General features: G+C 37.1%; 1 protein-coding gene across 1 annotated transcript in view; it reads right to left on the bottom strand.

The window, feature by feature from the left end:
• LOC149249250 (Tetratricopeptide repeat (TPR)-like superfamily protein) overlaps positions 1 to 22,170 on the bottom strand; it is a 386,408-nt gene that overhangs the window by 116,214 nt on the left and 248,024 nt on the right. The window contains exons 19-21 of the mRNA XM_089452450.1: positions 14,426 to 14,491; positions 13,809 to 14,021; positions 13,570 to 13,621 (exon numbers count right to left, since the gene is read on the bottom strand). Of these exons, the coding sequence (XP_089308576.1) occupies positions 13,570 to 13,621; positions 13,809 to 14,021; positions 14,426 to 14,491 (331 nt within the window). The remainder of the gene's footprint in view (positions 1 to 13,569; positions 13,622 to 13,808; positions 14,022 to 14,425; positions 14,492 to 22,170) is intronic.

The following is a 22,170-nucleotide window of genomic DNA, read 5'->3' as shown; positions in this document are numbered from 1 at the left end:
AATTTCAAAGTATCTCATCAAGTGGAAGAACTTATCCGCTGAAGATTCCACATGTGAGGATGAGAATTTTATATAGAAGCATCCAGAACTACTCAAGCATTGAGGACAACGCTTTTCGGAAGGAGAGGAGCATGTTAGGCCCCTATAATACTAGTGATTCCCCCATTGCTATTGTCATTGTATCCCTTATTGTTATTATTGTGCCACTATTGTCCCCATATTGTTATTAGTATGCCCCATAGAAACCCACTATTGTTATTTTTGTGCCCTTATGTTATTACTATTATGTCGGCTTGATTATATTGTGACCCCCTTAGACTCCTATATATAGAAGGGAGGTTTCGTCATTTGTATCATCCAAGAATTGTTCATTTGTGTAATGTAAAGGAGGTTGCCCCCTTTAAGAGGCTAAATTCTAAGGCGTTGATCTATCTTTTCTATCTTTTTGTGAGCTGGTTTCCTAACATCTGCCCAAAATGCTTTGGACAAATGTCTCCCAATCCTCGGAAACTGCACTCAAGGTGGTCCTCACCATGAACTCCTAATCCAATGTGGCCCCCATGGAAGTAAGTTAGTCCCGAATCTCTTGCAACCTGCTGAGGTATAGATCTATCTGCTCCCCCATTTGCATCTGATACAACTGCAGATGATTCTCCAACAGCATCTTCGTCTGCACGGAAGTGCCCTGATACAATGTCGTCAAGGTATCCCACATCTCCCTTGTCATGTTCTTCTCAGAAATATGCGGTACTACATGATCCTTGACCCCATCAAGGATTACGCACTTTGCCTTCACCATTGCATCCTCGTACCTTTCATTATCAATTGGGTCGACTGAGATAGCCACGGTTCTCAAGGTGAAGCCCTTTATGCGATGTCTATCCAGAATAGACAAAATCCTGGCCTTCCAGATGACAAAGTTGGAGGCCCCGTCCAACCTATCATGATCCCTCAGTCTGTTCATTGCCATCTCCGCTCCTTTTCAGACTCCCTCTGAGTCTCGACTTCCCTCCTGGAAGTTCTCTCCTAGACTCCCTTTGAGTCTCAATTTCCCTACAAGAAATCTTCCCACCAACTGTTGATTCGCTCCTCTCCAGTCCTCTTTGCAACTGCAACTCGGATCTGGATTTCTTGGCTAGAAATTCGTCAAGGCAGCGACTCCCTCTACCTTGGTTCTATCCTGTTAGGCACTGTTTTTCTTCGATAGCAACAGCACCCCACCAGCTTCCTAATCCACAATTTGCCCCAGCAACTTGACCTACAACTGCGTTGGGGTTTCCTCTAGGCCCTCTCAAATTTTAAAGAATTTCCCACAGCTACATTTGGAAATATCTTAAGCCCTAGCTCCAATTTCGTTTATGTTCCTAGGTTTTCCTTTGTTAGTGGCTTCATCAAGGATCATTGTATCAAAATCTCAAGTCAAATCTCATTTCTTTGATCCTTTTCTCCTCCCAAACTTGGTCAATACACTTTGTTTAAAGTTTCCCCTGAGACCCTCAACCTTGTTTGGGTCCACTTGGCCTTCTTTGTGGTCCAACACCCTTATCACTCTTGATTTCACAAGGGCCATCTTAGAAACCCTTCCCTTAGGGGTCATAGATCTGGGGCATCTCTTATCAAGGAATTATCCATTGTCCCTAGGTCCAGATTCCCTTTTAAAGCCTTTTTGGGAGAGCCCTACACATTGCTTCTAAAGCAAGCAAGCTCCATAATTTAAGTCTCTCTTATGAATGGGCTATTGGAATCACTATCTACTCTGTTGACCCACCTTTCGTAAGTGATTTCCCTTATACTGGGACTCCACCCATCAATGAAAGTCCGTAAAGAGCACGCAGCTTTAGCTGAGGTGGCAGTGGGTTATTGCCCCATTATTTCCCCTTGACCTAGTAGTTTCTCTATAGGAACCCCTCCTAGGACCCTACTAGATTGAGCGATAACAAAACCCTTATCAATTTTATCTTGATGTCGATGTTCGCAACATTGAACACAGCTAATCCCCTGCCAATCATAGGTTTATGAGATTCTAGCAAAGCAAAAAATCACATTAACAAAGATAACAAAAATGTGATAGCTATAGAAAAATAGAAACACCCACGCCAAAAACTACATAAGAAATGCACAACAAATCTAAAGATGTGTTCATCAATAGCCTCTCTAAATGGGTGTTGCTTCAAAAGAATTGGCAAATTAACTCATGGGAATTACAATCTTTTTAGTTCATCAAAAAAATTCAAAACAGGATAAGTGTTCTAGCACGAGAAAAGATACTAGATTAGAACAGACTATGGGTTGACTTCACCTAGAAGGAGATTTGGGAGAAATCATTATTTCGAGGACTGCAAAAGAGTGGGGATGATGACATTTTTTCTCTTTCTAGTAAGGAAACGAGGAGCAAAGGTTCAAGCAATAGGGGTGTGGACTCAATCTCATATAGCCTAAAAAGGAGGAATTGACTAAGGTCAAAAATTTTCTTTGTCATAAGATGAGACATTATGCTTCACATTGTTCGGAGGGAAAGAACGGTAGAAAGCGATGGCATGAAGCAAACCAGTGAGAGAGGACAAGATGGAATTCTGGACTGGCCAAAATTCATCTAAGGTAAAATAGACCAAAATTCAAAGGCAACCTGAAAAGCTCCTAAGGCAAATAGATGAGTTTCCTGAGGCAAATTGACTCCTGTGGTAGATAGGAGTTGCATTGATTCTGCATTGGCTGAAATTCTAAGGAAACCTAAAAATCTCCTTGTTAAAATTTTCTTAACTCAAAATGACTGTTGTTCTATGTTTCTTTATCAAATAACCCAGATCTTGAATTACTTCAATAACAGAATTAAAATTCTGAACTTGTAGCAATCACATATATAGCTGAAATAACTAACTTTTCATGTACACATGAAATTATCTTCTTCAAATCAGCTTCTGTAAATAATCAAAAACTTATAAGGACACCTCAAACATGAGGTTTTCAGCCCTTTAAACACTCAGATTTGCTAGATCTGCTTGTTGTTTGCTTAGATTTGCACTCATTTGCTAAATCTGCTTGTTGTTCAATAAGATCTGCACTCAAATTTTCAAGATCTGTGTGTTGTTCATTTATATCTGCACTCAGATTTGCTAGATCTGTGTGTTGTTCATTTAGATATGCTAAATCTAACTGCTGGATATGAATGTGAGTACTTTAAATTCTCTAGATCTGAATATCAACATGAATAAGTAATTGAAACAAATTGTTAAAATACTCAAACACATCAATACACAAGATTTACCCTGGGAAAACCCAATAAATGAGAAAACCCCAGCAAAGACCTTCTTACTTTATTGCTCTTCAACAAATTTGCAGGTACAAAACCATACTTGAGGGCGCTACAGTACAGTTCGCTGGGAGAGAGGACGATTGGAGACAAATGAAGCCTCAAGTAACTTGAAACGTCTTGCATGCAAGTGCAAATGACTTAGATCAACTCGCCTTGAGCCAAAGATGTCAAATCTGAAACAACCCGAACTAGATCTGAGCTTGTATGAAGTAGATCTGAAGATTACTTGGGCGCACTGCAGAAAAATAGACCAGATCTGGGAACTTGAAACCTTGGGTGCTCAAGAGTACCTTGGTGCGCCTTGGAGAGTAGATGAAAAACTGCAGAAAAAGAACTTGTTTTGAGAATTGCTCTCTCTTGGTCCTTTTATCATTCTCTTAGCTAGAATGGAGCACCCAGATTTAATCTTGGATTTAAATTGGATAAGCTTCATGATCCTTCTCGAAGACTCCATGGAAGAGGGTTTAACAACTTTAGTTGTTCTCTCTAGACACAAGTGTGCCCCCCTCCCTCTCTAATTTTACATTGACATCTTTAATATAATAATGACTTTATAAACTTAGGCAAACTTAGGCTTTTAGCCTTTACATCATAATGTTGCATTATAACATCTCAACTATTCACTAGGACTAGGAGTTTACATGACAAACACTTTTACATGACTCAAGGCTTTTATATAGACATTTTATCACTCTCTCAACCAACATGGTCCATTCACCTGCAATTACATTTAAGGACTTATGTTCAAGATAATAATAAGAAGAAGGTATTTTCCATGTGATCATTTAGTACTACAACTTGGACACTTGTTGGAGTAAGCCTATGAGGGGCCAAGTCCTAGGTAGTCACATCACAACAAGCCAAGCAATCCATCATACCAGTACTATCTCACAGGACTTTTTCATTCGCCCTAACTCTTACTAGACTGAGTCTTGACTATCGCTCAAAGAGCTCACAAGACATTGCCTTGGATTTTGCACATGACTCTCCAGGCATCCACAAGCAGCGCATTCATCTTGACTCTTATCAAAGCTCACAAAGCTTCTAACTTCGCCTTGACTTTTGCAGTGGCTCACAGGATTTATTGATTCTCCAAATCTTCCCTAGCTAACGTCAGGGTGGCCATTTAAGGCCTCTCATTGGAGAATGACTTCCGATGCTACTATTTTCAACACTCCTGAGGTAGATAGATGAGTTTCCTGAGGCAAATTGACTCCTCTGGAAGACAAGACTTGCATTGACTCTGCATTGGTTGTAGATCGATTTCCTCCTAAAGTTTCCTAATGCAGCTTGGCTACAGCCTGAAGCAATTCAGGTATCTCTTTGAGACAAGATCAGGAGAGTCTATTTGGCAAATTCCTAGCATTGTTTTAAAAAACGGCCGAGTCAGACCGAGCCAATACCTGGCTGAGTCTACTCGGTGGCTGAAACGGAACGGTTGGCCGGGTTGTTACTGAGCCAGTCATTGATTCGGTCGAATCGGTAACAACTCGGCCGACTCGGTAATGACTCGGCCGGCTCGGTAACAACTCGACTTGCTCAGCTCTTTGACAAAAATCCTGAAGCACATTTGTCAAAAGTTGTTCTGCCTCCTACATATCAATGGTTGGGTTGTTGTTTATTGCATATTTATAGCCCTAAAGTAATCTATCACAGTGAGAAAGTTTTGAAAATTACAAGGCTGACGTATGGTTATCCTAGTGGCATGAATTAGAAAACTGAAACAATGCATTGAGCCATACAATGTTTTTAAAAAGGCAAACGTTCTGGCAATGGACTAATAAATACATATTTACCTCTAATTGTTCTGGAGCTTGACCAGAATTAAATCAAGGGTTTTGAGACTTCATTAGGGGCAGAGAATTGGTATTATTGTTGTTGTAGTCTAGTGATTGTCCTTAGGCTGAGGCAAAAAAGAATCCTGGCATTGGTGGCTAAGTATGAACTTTGTATTGGACAGTGCACTAGGTGCCATTTTGATATAATGGATATATTCATGAGCCTACTTTGATCATATGTTGTCTTCTCTCTATATTCTAGAGCTTTGTGTTTGGAAACATGAATGAAAATATTTAAAATTATGTTTTTTATAAAAAAAATTATTTAATGTATTTTTTACAATAACCGAGTCAATGAAATCAAACCGGCCGAGTCGATACCAAGTCGGAGTCGGAGTCAGAGCCGACCCTCGGCTGTTTCCGAACCGGAGTCGGAGTTTTAAAACATTGATTCCTAGCATTCCAAAAGCGGGGGTCTTCTGCTAATTTGTCATAGGAGTTATTCTAAAATTATTGACAGCAGAATTAGGCAAGGAACTCAGGGCCTGTAGGTTGTTGAATTAGTAGATCTGGATTGTTTGACAGACAGTATTCGATTAAAGTATATTACTGGTTTCTGGAACAAGTCAATTTTGTTCTATTGTGACTTGATATCTTATTGTTGTTGCCTATTGTTGATTGCAAAACTCTGTGTATTTATGAAAAGATACTTGTTATCATATGGAATTATGAAACCTATTAATCCTTTGTTGAAAAACCCTAGTAAAAAAAGAAGCCCTAGAAGGAAAAATTTACCCTAGGACATTTCACAATAGTACCCCTTCATTACGGAGAGTGTGCATGGGTGTAATTTCTATGGTGCTGAAATCCTCTTGCATGATCCTTGACTGGCGATAGATGTTAAGTCATAGGGGAATATTTCAAGGCTCCGAGAATGTCAACCATTGGTTTAAGATTACAATAATAATGTATTATTTATACATAATTTACAATGTTGATAAAATCACCGAAATAACGACTATTTCAGATAGCCAATTTTTCGACTAAGAAATATATCTTCCATTTTTACTGGGTTTCTTTCCAATTTTGAAAAAATAATATATTTTGTGTTTTTTAATGTTTGTCGTGGTTTGCCCATTTTTTGTCACTGTTGCAGAGAAAATGTTACCTGGACCCTCTTCGATTTTTTTCTGATGCCAATTTTTTACACACTGGTATATCTCTAATTAAATGATGGGTGCTAGGTTTGCAATAACCCTAACATGGTACCAGAGGCTAGAGCTATAAAATCTGAGAAAATCAATCTTGAAATCACATTAAGCCAGGTTTGTATAGGTTTGGTCGCAATTGTACAAGCAGAAAATCTTTAAAGGAGATCAAAAGGAATCATCTTTACTACATGGAAAAAAAAAAAAATCAGGCCCTTGTATATGATCTACAATTACCCCTTGCAGCTGGTGCAGGATCTCTTGAACAGGGGGAGGATAAGGGCAATTGGACGGGCCAATCTTGGCTCTACCAATTATGGCTGCAGCAAATGGCAGGTGGCAGGTTTGGCAGCTGTAGGTTAATGAGAATGGTGATAGGATGACTAACCCATGAATGCTCTCTCACAATCCCAATAAGGTTACTCCGCGGCTCCTATATGGCAAACTAGTAGGTCGCAGAATTAATTACGGCTGTAGTGGCTTTCCAAAGGCCGTTTCCCAAGACAATTAGCTCATGCGGATTCATGCCCTTTGTCTCAATAGTTGCAAGACAGCCGAATGTTAATTAATTTCGGAGGTGCGTCTCCTGTATACGCTGGAATGGATACGGCAACTATAGCATTATTGATTATTGTTATCAGCATATTTTTATTTTTTCTAATGCTACTAGTTGATATTTTTCCACTGAAATTGTAAATCTGCACAAAACATTTCACCGCAGAATTATCTTTTCTCGACTCCTGTGATGGTGACAAGTTATTTCTTTCCATTTTCTGGTTCGGATCTCCTTCGGTATTTTTCCTCTGCAGCGGAGTAAATATTCAATGATTGTTAAAAAATTAAAGGCGGCCAAACACTGGTTTGTCATCATCCGAGTCTGAGAAACAAATTTGTGACCAAGGACCCACATTTTTTCCTTTATCGTAATAAAAATTTAATAAATGTCAATTTGGGAATGACCATGTCATGAACAAATTCATGTGCACGAAATATCCATCATAAGAACGTTAAGGCTTAAGTAAATGAAAATTCCCAATGGCAATTTGGAATGAACAATCCAAAATAAAGAAAAGATAGTCGAAATCTGTATAGATTAAATATATAATTATCAAATTAAATAACTCAGCTAGATTGAGTCAATATTTGTTCTAAGGATGGGCATTTCTGTTGTATAAAAGGATTTCTAGAATTTTAATTTAATTATCAAAAACTATTTCTACATAATATTTTTGAATATTCTTAGTAGTAATTACAGATTACAGATGAAAGGTTAAGATTTATCTCCAAAGTAATTACGTTTTTTTTCTTAATTATATTAATTAATTAATAGAGGGCCATATGAGCAAGTATCATAAGAAATTAATTGGGCCTAGAGTATGCCCTAAAACTGCTTCAGCTTGACTAAGAACTAGTCTTCCTCAGACATAAGGAAACAGGTTAACGGCCCGAGACCCAAAGACAACTAGCAAGAGAGAAAGCTTGCCTCCTTACAGACCACCAGTGGATAATTCCAGTTGGTGTGGTTTTCCTTGAATAATAGCGATGAGTCAACCTACGTTCGCACAAAGCAGCCAGTGATGGTTGTCCCCATTGCTGGTTTGACAACTAAGTTACGATAGATTTTCCTATTGTTTAAAAAAAATCATATGAAATGAATTATGGTTTTATGGTTTTTTGGGCATCAGGTAACAGTAATTCATGTTATTGTAACTAAGTCTATTTATAAATTAAAAACCTCAATGGTAAGTAGAGGTGAATCTCCTTGATTGAGAATCTTGTTACATATTTTTCACTTATATAATAATTATTTTTATAATTAATCATAATAATAATAATTTTTAAAATAAAGTTTTAGTTTTCATGTTTTTTTAATATTAGCAATGTGAGATGTATTATGAAGTAAGTTTTTATGTTTATCATGCTTGATGTCTATTAGTCATCAGTGATTTAATTTTTGTATTTGAGCTAGTATGTAGTCACAACAATATCATTCTTTTTTTACGTTTACTATTTAAATATTTTTTACTGAGTTTGTATATAAATATATAATAAAAAAATTAATAATTATTTACTTTCTTCAAATGTGATAAACCAATTCCCATTTCAATGTACATTAATATAAATATATGATAAACTAAAATAAGAAAATTATGCATCTGACCATTTGTAAGTTATTTCGTCTTATGTCAACCCCAAAATAGTCAAACAACAACATTAATCTGATAGGGTAAATCTTGATGGCATTGGAGAAAAATGGAGAGAATCATGACTAGAAACATGAAATTTGATGACAACAACGCAGGTATTGACGAAAAAGGAAAAGAAAACAAAGGAGAAAGCAACAATTGGAAATCTGGATATCTGAAAGCCAGTAACCCAAGCTATTAACCCAACATTGTGGGGAACAAATGTCTGTGGCACAGCATTGCAAAAGAAGTATACCTTTAACGTAATATTGCAGAAACAAAAAAAACGTAATTAATCCCCATGAGAGAAAAGAACCCACAATGCACAGCTGCGGCATGGTAACTGAACAAAAAGCCATAACAAAAAAGGAAAGGAAAAAAGCAAGACCTAATTGCTGGAACCATTACTATAACTAAAGCTTCTATAGAGAATGCATCTAGATTCTAACCATAATCCATTTTATGAAATAGCAACTTCTGGAGTCTTCACATGGCTGCCAACATTCATGTGGTCAATCCACGGTGTAGTGCTTTATATGTTTTTTCATAAGAAAATATTCTCATTTGACATTCCAATCATCTCGTCTATGTCTCATAATTGGATTTAGTAATTTACACAAAGCGGACCTTTACAAATGAGATAACCACGCTGACTTCCAGCTTTATAACCCAATTTCTTACTCAGTTATCTCATTGGTTCACCTAACTCAACCATCATCTGTATCAGAAATTGAAATCAAAGAGAATGTCATCAAAATACTCTACAAGGATATCCATCAATTTTGATTCTGAAATGCTTTAGCTATATAAAGGCATAATCTATGTTGCTATGAGGGTCCAATCCACCATCAGAACCTACTGGCTCACTTGCAACTTCCTCAGGTGACCACTAGCACATCAAATAACAATTTCTCCTCCTTGAATCCTAATCAATTTTATCGTGGGTACCTCAGACTCACCTATAAGTTTTCCTACGACAAATGAATCGAGTGTTCAAGTTTCAACAGTACAGAGAGCCCAATCAGTAATTGTTGGATAAAACAGGCATTTCAGAAATATATGCCATATTGGAAGCCTCAAAAGCCGTATAGACTGACTTGTGCTGCATATATTGCATCACTGGTGCTCAATCTATCAGGACTTCTTTGTGACAGTAGGCTTCTGGGATCTAATTAGCCCCACCTAAAACACAATTGCAGAAGGAGCGAGAATCAATAATCTCCATTGTCAGCAAATTCCCCCCTGAAGCTCAACTAAGGGAACACTGGCAATCAACAACGAACAATTGATGCAATACAATGATATGAATTCTTCAAGCATTGGTTCAAATGATGCCATGACCATTCATCGATCCATCCATAGTTGATCATGATGGTTGGCACTGGTCCACAATTCATTCTCTCACATCTCTTCTGTAACGATCTGAATGTTGGACTACTAATTGACCAATAATGTTGATGCTTAGGTAATTTCTTCTAATGAGAATGTGCAGATAGCTTAGTTTTTGCCTCTACGAACTCAGAGTTGAGTGCCACAACATTTTCATCTGGAATGGCATTGGCAGCCATGTCATCAATATGCCTCTACGAACTCAGAGTTGAGTGCCACAACAATTTCATCTTGAGTGACATTGGCATCCATGTCATCAATATTTTTAGCATTTTCTTCAAACACCTCACAGTTGGATGTAGGTGATGAGGCAGTAGCAAGATCATATCCAAGATATGCTCTTGATGTTTGCATTACAAGGTTAATAGGAGCAACAATTCCCTGTCCATTCCTTCCAAGTCCTCTTCCGATATATCCCATTATTCTCAGCAATCGAGACCCAATACCAATAGTATGGTTTTCAAAATTGGTTGTGACAAAGGCATGTGATGAATCATCATCTATATCAGCTATCTAACAAGCAACATCATCAAGTGTAGAAGGAGAGCTTGGCACCTTAACATCAATTGTCTCCATCTTAGATTTTTGAAGGCAACTAACCTCCAATTCAAGTTCTTGCTTAGACTCTTGCAGCTTTTGAATGACCTCATCCTTCTCAATCAACCGTTGTGACAAAAGTTAATGTTGTTCCAACATTGTTTCTTTTAAACAATTAATCTCCATAACATGTTGATTATTTTGCTCTTCTAGTTGCTTCTTCAAATTTTATATTCATAAGTCAAAAAAAGACTCAACTTCCTTCTCCAAGTCATCAAGGGGTCCATCTTCTCTTGAAATTCATCTGCAAGCATTTGGAAGTATTTTCCCATGGTTGATTCCAAATGTTCAACCTTCTGGGTTTTCTCACCGACTGAAGTTTCGAACCTATTCTTAAGAGTTGCATTCTCTACTTGCAAAAAAGTTACAAGTGACTGCAATTGAATGACCTCTTTACGAAGTTCATCTATTGCCTTCTTCTCACAGAGCTCCAATCTTTTACCTATCTTGAAAAGACCAAGTTGGCAAATGTACAAGCCACAAAAGCTGCTACAAAACAATGTTGATGATGAAAACAAAAAATTGCTTTACACTTCCAAGAATGACAAAAATAAAAGCAATCCAAGTAGGTTTACATGACTAGCCAACAATGAAGGGTTTCGTAACAAAAACCATATACATCAACCAACTGGACATATGGCTATTCTCCAATCAACATAATTTTTATAGGATTTTAACTTTTCAAAAAATCCTAAAAATTTTTGGAATTGATGTCCCCGAATGTTGCCTTAGTTGTGCTTCAAGTGGAAAATTTGCTGACAATGGAGACTATTGATTCTCGCTCCTTCCGCAGTTGTGTTTTGGGATGCTAATTCGATGGTGATCGAAATTGTTGTCGTCGCTTTGTTGGCAAATGTCATCTTATGTGTTTGATCAGTGTGATGGTGACGGTGTTCAGACAACTTCAAGAGTGTTGTTGTATGATATTTGAGTTGAGTTTGTCATACTTGACAGGCCTCATTGTTTGTTTGTTGGTTGATGGTGTTGCTTCTATTTGAAGCCTTTGTCCTGGTTCTTTACCGACACCTAGTTTCTTGAAGCATTTTTGGGAGAAGTTGACAGTGTTTGCCACCTTTGTGCCTCTGCAACAATCCTACTTCAGAGATCGACCGACCTCATTGAGGTTTCACAACTCTCATCTTCAGAATTTTGGTACTTCAGCATTCCGTACTTCTTGATTGGAGCAGGCCTATGTTCTTGCCATTCAATGGATCGTTATGGGATCTACAATTTCAGCTCCATGATAATTTGAGCATTGACATCTTTCTCTCTTTTCGGGGGGAGTTTTTTTCCTACGGGTTTTTCTCTCTTTCTCTGCTTATGAGAGTTTGTACATGGGTACCTAATCAGGCCTTGTTGTTGGGACACATTCTTTGTTTTTTTTTTAGTTACTCCCTATGTTTCGCTTAGGGGGGGTGTTGGAATTTTTCTTTTTCAACGCTTCATTTCTCTATGAGTTAAATATGGTGAGTCGTAAGCTCACATAGGGACTTTCATATACCTAATTGTCGTAGTTATCCGAACAAGAAGAGGAAAATTTACGTTTAAAAAACCTTAATAAAAAATTACTAGAACAAATCAAAAGTTTAAAAGATGAAGAGAAGGATATTAAGGCTAAAGTCATCAATTCAGAAAACAAAGAATATTTAACATCTAAGGAATCATAAGCAAAACCTTCTTACGCAAATAAAGAAGCTTAAAAGTGACAAAAAGTGGCTAAAAGACAAGTTAGGACAACTTACTCAAGAAGTATCGAAATTCTCAGTCATAACAGTCCAAGATGAAGATAAGGGAACAAATATTGGTCGAGTCAATATCAAAATTCAAGAAGGGGATAAACCAATTGAAGCGAAGATGTACTCAGAAGTTGCAGTTCAAACAATGGACATTTCAAGTGAAGATTTCACAATTAATCAAGTGACTTCTATACCTGAAAGAAATCAGATTCCTTCAATAAACCACGAAATTACCACAAACAAATTGAGAGATCACATCACAAGAACTCCTTATCGCCATCCAAATTATAAAAGCAAATATCTCAACCAGAAACAAGTGACTTATGTTCCTAAGAACGTCGATGTCACCATAATTCAATCTTGTGATAAAAATCCATCTCAAGTTTTCAGTAACCGCAAGATTCCACAGAAGATTGATTTAGGATGGTTAGATCCCTTCTCAGTGCAATAGTTTTGTTTATCTATTAAAAGATCCTATCATCTTGTATCAACAAAGATGACAACTCCAAGAATTCGAAGAGTTCCGAAAGATGCGAAAAGATTAAAAGAAAAAGAAACAGATGATACGCCTTGTCAACAATAAGCTTTGAGGACAAAACTTTTTGAAGAGGAAGGCAATGTTATGAATAAAATATAAATATAGTTATACTAATAATAAGGAATAGTTAATTAAATAGTAATTAGTTAATCAAGAGGCATGTCCCTAAGAACATGACCATTCATGAAAGGGTACATGCCTGGGTATATAAAGCAGACCCTCATTTGTAACTCAATCATCTCACTTGTATTCAAATATTCATCTATAATATATTATTGTCCTATCATGGATGTTTATATATTTCAGATCTTCTGAGGTAGTATGTTGCGTATACGAACTTTGTTTGTTACAAACCGACACTGGGCTTCCTCTATTGCTATATAATGGAGACTTTCTAAGTATATTTACATAAGCTTGTGAGTAATTTAATACTCTTACAATAAAGCCCATAACAGGTACTTTGGCCTTCTTAGCAGTTAATGAGACTCCCAGGTGTATCATAAGCAGCAATAACATTAAATTGAGTGCCCTCTTACTTCCAGTGTCCCTAGTATGTAACAATATTATCACCTACTCTAACCCAGTGGATAATGACCTGCTCAAACAAAGTTTATATGGTACACTCACACAGTTTGTTCGCTCCAAAGGGCTTACGCAATAGGGTAAATAGATAAGGCACGCTTCGCAAATAGCTTCATCAATAAGGGCACGCATGCTGGTAGTAGCAATGGAATTTGCATAAAGAATAGAATGCTTCGCACAGAATGCCAAGCCAATAGCAGTCATTCTCTAAATAAAAGATGATAACAAAATCCCAAATTTACCAGTCTTTTCCAAGTTTTCACACTCATTAACAGCATCTTTTGCTTTCCCTGCCTGCAAGAAATTCAAAATTGAGTATCAATACAAATTGAAATGTATTTCATGGATCTTAGATTCACTTATCAGTTGTTAAGAATCTCCAAGGAAATGGGCTCTTCAGCAGTTCCCTGAGAAGAACAACAAATACTGTACTTTTGTGCAAGCAGAGAGCGTACTCATGATTTATCTAGACTCTAAATACCTGGCAAAGGGCTCGAGCTAGATTCAGTGACACATCATGGTAAGATAAACTTTTGGACTGTCCTCCAAAATGCTGCATCGCATAGCGTGCTTGTTTGTAAGAGAGAGTCGCATGCAGAAAGTAATGCCTTGATTCCCACGCCAGGCCACTAAGGTTATGTGACTCTGGGCACTGCGGGGCATGTTGAACAGCCTGCTCTAGAGCTGCCAATACCTAACAACAAAAACATGTTTCTTAGAAAAGAAACATTTGAATTCAGTAGCTGAACAGACTTCATAATTAGGAGTCTTCTCCTCTACTAATTTGATTTCAATTTCAGGATATGATAAACTGTCTAAAATGGTATCGAAAAACCCAGAAATATAATCCCCATGATTCATGCCCATAAATCACAGCACAACATAATTTATATAAGGCGTGTTATGACAACCCTTTAATGCCATGCATAATGAACTGCAGAAAATATGGAAAGACTAGCCTAAGGCTCTGTGCTTTCAAAGCTGAAGACCTAATACTTCTATAAAACTTCTACATTGTACTACAGGAAAATAAAATGACAAATCTTAACACTTTACCGACACCAATTACAAGGCAACTATATTCCATGTTTTAATTACCTTTGATGACTGGAGTTGACCTGTTGATGCAGCAAGCTTTCCCAGACCCAACTGGAACTCTACAACCTGCCAGCAAGACAAAGTGTGTATACTCATTTAATAGTAAATATGAATATAAATAGGCAAATAAATTGTTTACTTAAAAGAACTTATATAAACGTAGTTAATATGGCTTAAAACAGAGTTTAAAGTCCACTTTAACTACCATAATGTGCTTCCAATTAGCAAACAAAGTAAGTGTACATACATGGATTGCAAAATAACAATCGGTACTATTACTACAAAATCTAGCACCTTAGTGAAAAGCCTCAGTTAGCACTGTAAATTAAGAGCGCCAACAAGATCAATCACCACTATCACCATAGCAATAGTTCCCTTGTTATTTTGTGGTCAGATACTATCCCCACAAGGCAGACTTCCCCAGAAGATCCGACGGATTAGATAACTCAAGTGCTCCCATGATAAATGTTCAAGAATTCAGGTTTTGAGTGAGTAACATGTAATTCCAAGACAAAAAGTTCAAAGAACCATATGGCTAAATCCGTAGGGCTCAAACAGGTTCCCAAACACATGTTATCTAGAAATTATAAAAGGAGCAGTCTAGCCATTAGATGTTTTTACCTTTCTGGCCAGAATGCAGAAATAAATAAATAATTTGTGAGATCGTCTTTTCTTGTTGTTTAAAATGTGCTTTTGAATGCATAAATGGATTCAGCACCCTCAAAAACCCCTAAGGTGCTCAAATTGTGCAAATCATAAAGCTCAAACTTACAATTCAAAAAAATCCCCACCGGATTTTCAATAAAATCAACAAGGAAATATTGTCCGGAAGGGTTAAAAGCATCTAATAGTCGGGCTAAGACACTATAAAATTGTTGCTATAAACTAGGATTTTAATTAGTTCATTTAGAGCATGCAAATATTTAGAACAGCAATACAAAAATAGCCCAAAAATTCAAATAGACGAGTAAAAAATGAGGACTATTCAATCAGTGAACTAGGAAATAGATAACAACGATTTTCAACGTTTGAAACTTGAAAACACATAAAACAGCTAAAAAACACTGGACATCAACCCTAATTAATAAATGAAAAATGTAATGAAACAATATTTATAATTTTCCAGTTTAATGCATGCAAAGTCTAACCCTAGAACTATAAGCTCTAAGGTAAATAAAGCTGAAAATACAAATTTTGCAGTAAACTAACCCTAATTTACCTCAAAAAATATCTATTACAAAAAAAAAAAAAAAATTAGGAATTTATTTTTATGGATTGACACAAGAGTAGACTAGCCTCTTTCTCAATCAAGGACTAATGGAGTCTAAGGCTAAATCCATGGAAGAGGACTGACAAAAGTGCTTTGAAGAAGAGAGAGAAAGCTACATTTAGGCTTCTCAACACCTCAAACCCCAGCGTCTTTCAATCAAACTGGAGACAATATGGCAGGAAGCTACAACTAAGTTCCTCAACAGAAGCTTGATGACAATATTGTTAAGGGGATGTTAAAGCCATATAAGATTCAGCAATACTTTGGTGAAAATTACATTGAAACCCTAATTCTACAACAAAAACAAGATAAAAGAAGAATTTGCACAAAATCACCATCTAATCACAATATCCTCCCCAAGACAATTCACTCATTTAATGCTCCATAGCAACCAAGAGAAAAGAGAAGCTAATGCACACTCTCTCCAGTGTGAGTGTGACAACGATGGAAGGCTAAATTAACATCTATTTAGTCCAAAAAAAGACAAAAAAGTTAAAACTCTTAAATAATATAAAATGTGATTACAAGTTAGATAAGTCACAAGCCAACCCCCAGAGTTAGCTAACACAATGATAAAACATAAAAACAAGCTTCTTTAACCCACATGTTTGAGCGAAGAGGTCCCCAAAGGTGACGGCATCCTCCAAAAGGTGTCTTTCCCATCAAAAAGTGTCATATGACTCAATAAGGTGCTCCTCACTCCAAAGGTGACATCTCCTCATCAACAAGTGTCCAATCATCAAACAAAGGCTCCCTCAATGACACGTCATCATCAAAATTAGACAACGTCATCAATCCAAGCAACATGAAGGAGATGTTGTGAAGCAAATATATGATGACATCATGCAGAGCAATGTACCATCCCTTCTAAAGGGATCTCAAGCCATCACCATCATCAAACACTAACAGGAACAGGGTAACTGTTATGAATATAATTCATAACAATTAGCTAAATAAAATAAATATTAATATTAAATAATTAAATGTTATTTAGGTTAAATAAGTCATTAATTAAATGAACAGGCGCGTCTAAAAGACATGCCCATTCACGAAAGGTCACCTGCTAGGGTATAAAAGCAGGGTCCTCATTGTACATTCAATATCATCTTATACATTTTTATATAATAATAAATAATTATTTTTAAATACCTATGTGTATTTTTAACAATTAAGCCTACAAGCTATCAGTTTCGTGCATCAGCATAAGTTTTTATGCTACAGTGGTATCAAAGCCATGGCACACGATATAATCATGTGGGCCTTTGAACGTAGTTCGCCGCACAATGTGTCGTTACGGTCACGTCCTAATTACGTTGAATAGTTTAGTATTCAAGAAGCAATTCAGTGTTTAGAAAAATCAATTGCAAAAGTTAAAGCATGTCGAGAGGAAAATGTGAAAGAAGAAGAATTCGATCAAAATGTTGATAGTACTGAATATGACAATGATATAAATAAAGTTGATGATATGAATATGGAAAATTTTGAAGAAGGGGTTATGATAAACACAGATCAGCATAATGCGCAAGTTAAGAGAAAGATGACAGAAGATGACTTTATCAGGAATAACAGGCGCATTAATGGTGCGACCATTGCTGCCATGTCAGTGGTCTTTGACCATGCAGAGGATGTGAATAGTGCACTTAGACTTCGAAATGTGGAGCCTGTTTATGCCTTTGCTTCAGGAGATCCGTTGAGATTTAAGAGAGCAACAGGGAGTTGTGATTGGGAATGACATAGATCATTTAGCTGGACTTCTTTCCAATGTCATATCATCTTATAAAAAGGCTCTACAAATGTACAATGCTCGTGCTGGTTATGAAGAAAATGTGGCTAGAGGACTTCATGAGGATGCTGAAATAGATTCGGAGCCATGTTCGTTTGTGCAGAGTCCTCATCAATCAAAGCGGAGAAAGAAGGTGCACTTGAACAGTACACTAGAAGTAGAAGGAGACCAAGCGGAACAACAGTCTCAACAGTCTTCGCCTTCGGAGCAGTCTGAGCAAGATCCTGGAGTTGGAACGTCTCTTGGCATATGTGAGGCGGAAAGTCTTTGGTGGCTCAACGTCTATAATTCACTTAATAACTCCATTTTTGAGTCCAAGGTTGTCTTTTTTATTTTTATTTAAGATTTGTTTTTTAATAAATTTTTTATAATAACTCTATATATATCTATATATATATATATATATATATATATATATATATATATATATATATATATATATATTATTAAATGATTAGATTAATTAATTAATAGATTTTTCTTAGGTAATTACGCCGCTATCCCAATTGATTATGATGATTTGTTAATGGATGGCTTAACCGTATACACCCAAACGAAATGACGCCAACTATTGGAGCATGTCGTTTGACATCTAGTCTTTAATGATGTTGCGTGCAATCTTATGGTCGGTGCAGGGGCAAAGAACTGGGAACGGTAGTGGGAGCCCCCTTTATAGTTCCGCCTTTTGTGGATAAGCGTCATCCGTGTTCCGCCTCGTACTTTTAAAATTAGATATCTGAGAAGTGCCAAAGACACCGCCAAAAATTGGGCAGGCATCGCAACGTGGCGTATCCTGCATTGGTACTGGTAGAGGAAAAACAGTAGCATATTGGACCACCTTTCGCTCCTCTGGCATGCAGTGCAGCTGGAGGAACAATGGGGACCGTTTGGACCAGGGTGGTGGGATGGATTATTGTCTTAATATGCAGTTGTGGAGCCACCGACGGGTCGACAAACCCCGCGTTTAAGTAGCTGAGATTTAGTTGTGACGCTTGTTGCTGCCGACGGACTTGAACACCGCACGTCCTGTTTCCAACTCCAAAATCCTACTCAGACTGCTCTGAAGGCAAAGACTGTTGAGACTGTTATTCCGCTTGGTCTCCTTCTACTTCTAGTGTACTGTTCAAGTGCACCTTCTTTCTCCGCTTTGATTGATGAGGACTCTGCACAAATGAACATGGCTCCAAATCCGTTTCAACATCCTCATGAAGTCCTCTAGCCACATTTTCTTCATAACCAGCACGAGCATTGTACATTTGTAGAGCCTTTTTATAAGATGATATTGAATGTACAATGAGGACCCTACTTTTATACCCCAACAGGTGACCTTTCGTGAATGGGCATGTCTTTTAGACGTGCTTGTTCACTTAATTAATGACTTATTTAACCTAAATAACATTTAATTATTTAATATTAATATTTATTTTATTTAGCAAATTGTTATGAATTATATTCATAACATAGCCTCTCCCTTTGAAAGCTTTGTCCTCAAAGCTTTAATACTGGGGTTTTCTTCACTTAGTCGTTGTCGATGTATACAACTTGGTCATTTGATTCGTCAGGAAGCTTATTAGTTCTATTTTCTTGGAATTTATTTTTTTTTGTAAGAGTCTAATTTTTTTTTTTTAATTATATATATATATATATATATATACACACATATATATTTATTTATATCATAGTTTTTAAAACCGTTTTTGAAAACCGGTTACCGGTCAAACCGGACGGTTAGCAAGGCTGCCGGTCTGAACCGGCCAAAAAACCCGGTTTGACTGGGCCTTTCGCCATTTTTCAGCCCTAACCGGTGAAAACCGGCCGATTTAGGATAGAATCGGCCGGTTTGTATCAAACTGGCCGGTTCTGTCCTAAACCGGCCGGTTTTAGGCATGCCCACCAAAACATGGAAAAAGGCGGATTTTTTACTGTGGTTTAGGGAAATTTGACTGTGGTTTAGGGGTTTTTGACTGTGGTTGAGGCTGATTTTGATATCGACACAACAGGTTTGGATTTGTCATAGCCTATAGGTTAAGATTTCTCATGTATACTCCTTGTCTTTGCCATATAAAACTCCTCCCAATCCTTAGATGCTTCATTATATTAGACTTTGATGCTTCCATGTCTACTTTAAACTTCAGGAAATTCAGATGCCAAAGATAGCTCAGATCTTGGACAAGTATTATTGTTTCTAGTTGTCATAAAAAATGCCTTAAATCTGTCAATAAGTTAGGTTACAGAATTTCACGTTTTTGTACTTATATGTCACTGTCCAAAGAAACTCGAATGTCATAGTTCTGATTTTTCATAGAGGTGTTATTTTGGATGTTCGCGGGGTAATGTAATTCAAAGAGTTTCTGATGTCCACAGGAACTTTCACATTAACATGTACAGTCATCAGAACTCCAGTGTAACTTCTCCTTAATTTCTAGTGAGGAAGTTCGGCCTTTATATCTGATATAACATAAGCTTTTTGGTTCTCTTTCAAAGTCTCGGCTCACCTTGCTATAGTACATAGAAATTTAGAATTTGCCCTGAAATACAGAGAGAGAAAATGCAAATGCCTTACAGGTCTTGAACAGACTATTTAAACCTTCTTATATTCTTATTCCTTTGGAGCACTCCTTGACCTCAGCACTTTTATGATCTTTGACTTCTCTGAAAATCAGACTTTTTGCTCTGAGTCGGCATCAGAACCAGGATTAGTAGCGACATCAAGGAAAGGCAAAGAAGCAATGGAAGGCACTAGTCGTGCAAGTCGAAAAACTCGTGCTTCCATTAGGTCCACTTCTATTATCATTGGTGGCATTGATACTGAGGTTGCAGATCAGGCTGACGCATCCTCAGACTCTGAACCAGACGATGTCTATGTAGCTCCTGATGATGATCCTATGTCTAGCAGTGGTGATGAACTTGATGATTGATCATGTGTACAGTGTAGACTTGTAGTAGGCCAATGGCCTCATAGCTTGCAGCATTGTTTTTGGACTTTATAGGCCATTTAGAGCCTCATTTCTTATGTATTTTGCTATTTTGTCGATGATATGTATTGTACTCGGTGCCATTTTGATATATTCACCTTTACATGGTATATAAATGAGCAAACTTTGCATATTTTGTCTCTATTGGCTTGGAATCATGGTTTTACATCTTAAAATAGTTTTGTTTCATTAAAAATTAATTATTTAATGTATTTTTGTAAAACCAGTTCGTTTAGACCAAACCAGTCCCGGTTAGACCGGTTCCGGTCGGTAAACCGGTTCATTAGGTGGACCGGTCCGGTCACCGGTTCCGGTTTTAAAAACATTGATTTATATATATGTGTATATATATATATATTTATTTTTATTTTTTATTTTATTTATTTTTATTTATTTATATATATGTGTGTGTGTGTGTGTGTGTATATATATATATTAAAAAAAATCTTAAATAAAAAAATAAAGATTAAAAAAGACAACCTTGGACTCAAAAATGGAGTTATTAAGTGAATTATAGATGTTGAGCCACCAGAGACTTTCCGTTTCACATATGCCAAGACGACAACCACCGCAAAGACAATTGTCAGCATTTGTGTTTTAGCATAAGTTTTTATGCTACAGTAACATCCATCAAGAATGCGCAATGCCATCCTAAGGGTAGTGTTTTAGGTCTTGGAGGGAGAGGAGAATGTCACCCTATCGCAAATGTGTAGTGTTTTAGGTCTTGGAGGGAGAGGAGAATGTCACCAATTTTGCTGGATACATCCCAAGCTCAACACTCCTCAAAAGGTGGTCAACATCTTGGCTCCGGTGCCTAGTGAAGTCATCAAATGGGGCTAGACATTCTCTCTAAAGTGTTGGAGAAGCATACTTATGTAATCAAGTGAAATCAACATCATAGGTGCAAAAACCATAAGAGTATCAGAGTGGGCCATATTTAATGTGAAGGCATCAAAGTACTAAACACAACTATCATCTTAAAATATCTTTCTAACTTATGACTTGTAACCAAGTTACCTGGCCCTATTACCCCTTTTTAGCAGGGGTACCTATATAAAATTTTCTCAGCAAGGGGAGAATATCATCAGCCAAATGAAGAAGACTGTCACTTGAGTTTAAATAAATTGCCAATTTGACATCAGCAGAAAGATCAAAACCAGCAGATTATAGACAAATTTTGGAGACCTTTCTTAAAAATGCGAAGGAGTCAAGAACATTGAACAACCACATGTTCTCAATGTTAAAAGCATGTTCTCTTTATAAACTTATGGCCACTTTTGCTGCCATTTTACCCTTTTAGGCTAGTGGACTCCGTCATAAGCTTCCTAAGTGGTCCAACACCCTATCTGCATTTGATAGATTGCCACAAACAGCTCATGCCATAGAACCATTCAGTCAAAATGAGAACAGAGTAGAAGAGAGTACTGGCAGATATCATGACTTATGAAGGCACTTAATCAGTATGCTTATTAATACCAGCAAACAGGAATATCTTGGCCACGTTGGAAAAAATAGATATGGTGTTGATAAAAGTTATTATGGACATGGGTTGGGTAAACAGTTTCACTCAGCACATGTTATAAACTTTTACGATGATCAGCCTGGTTGCGTGATGGTGGGACAAGCCTTTGTGCTTGAACCATTGCTAACACTTGGGAAGATTGAGTATGAGCAATGGGACGACAATTGGACTGTTGTCACTGTTGATGGTGGCCTT

The sequence above is a fragment of the Pinus tabuliformis genome, chromosome 7 (genome assembly GCF_031772625.1).
Source record: "Pinus tabuliformis cultivar Carrire ecotype Pingquan chromosome 7, CPIR1, whole genome shotgun sequence".
In the NCBI taxonomy this organism is placed as follows: Eukaryota; Viridiplantae; Streptophyta; class Pinopsida; order Pinales; family Pinaceae; genus Pinus; species Pinus tabuliformis.
The sequence above is the reverse complement of the archived record's forward strand: the minus strand, read 5'-3'. Positions and strand labels throughout refer to the sequence as shown.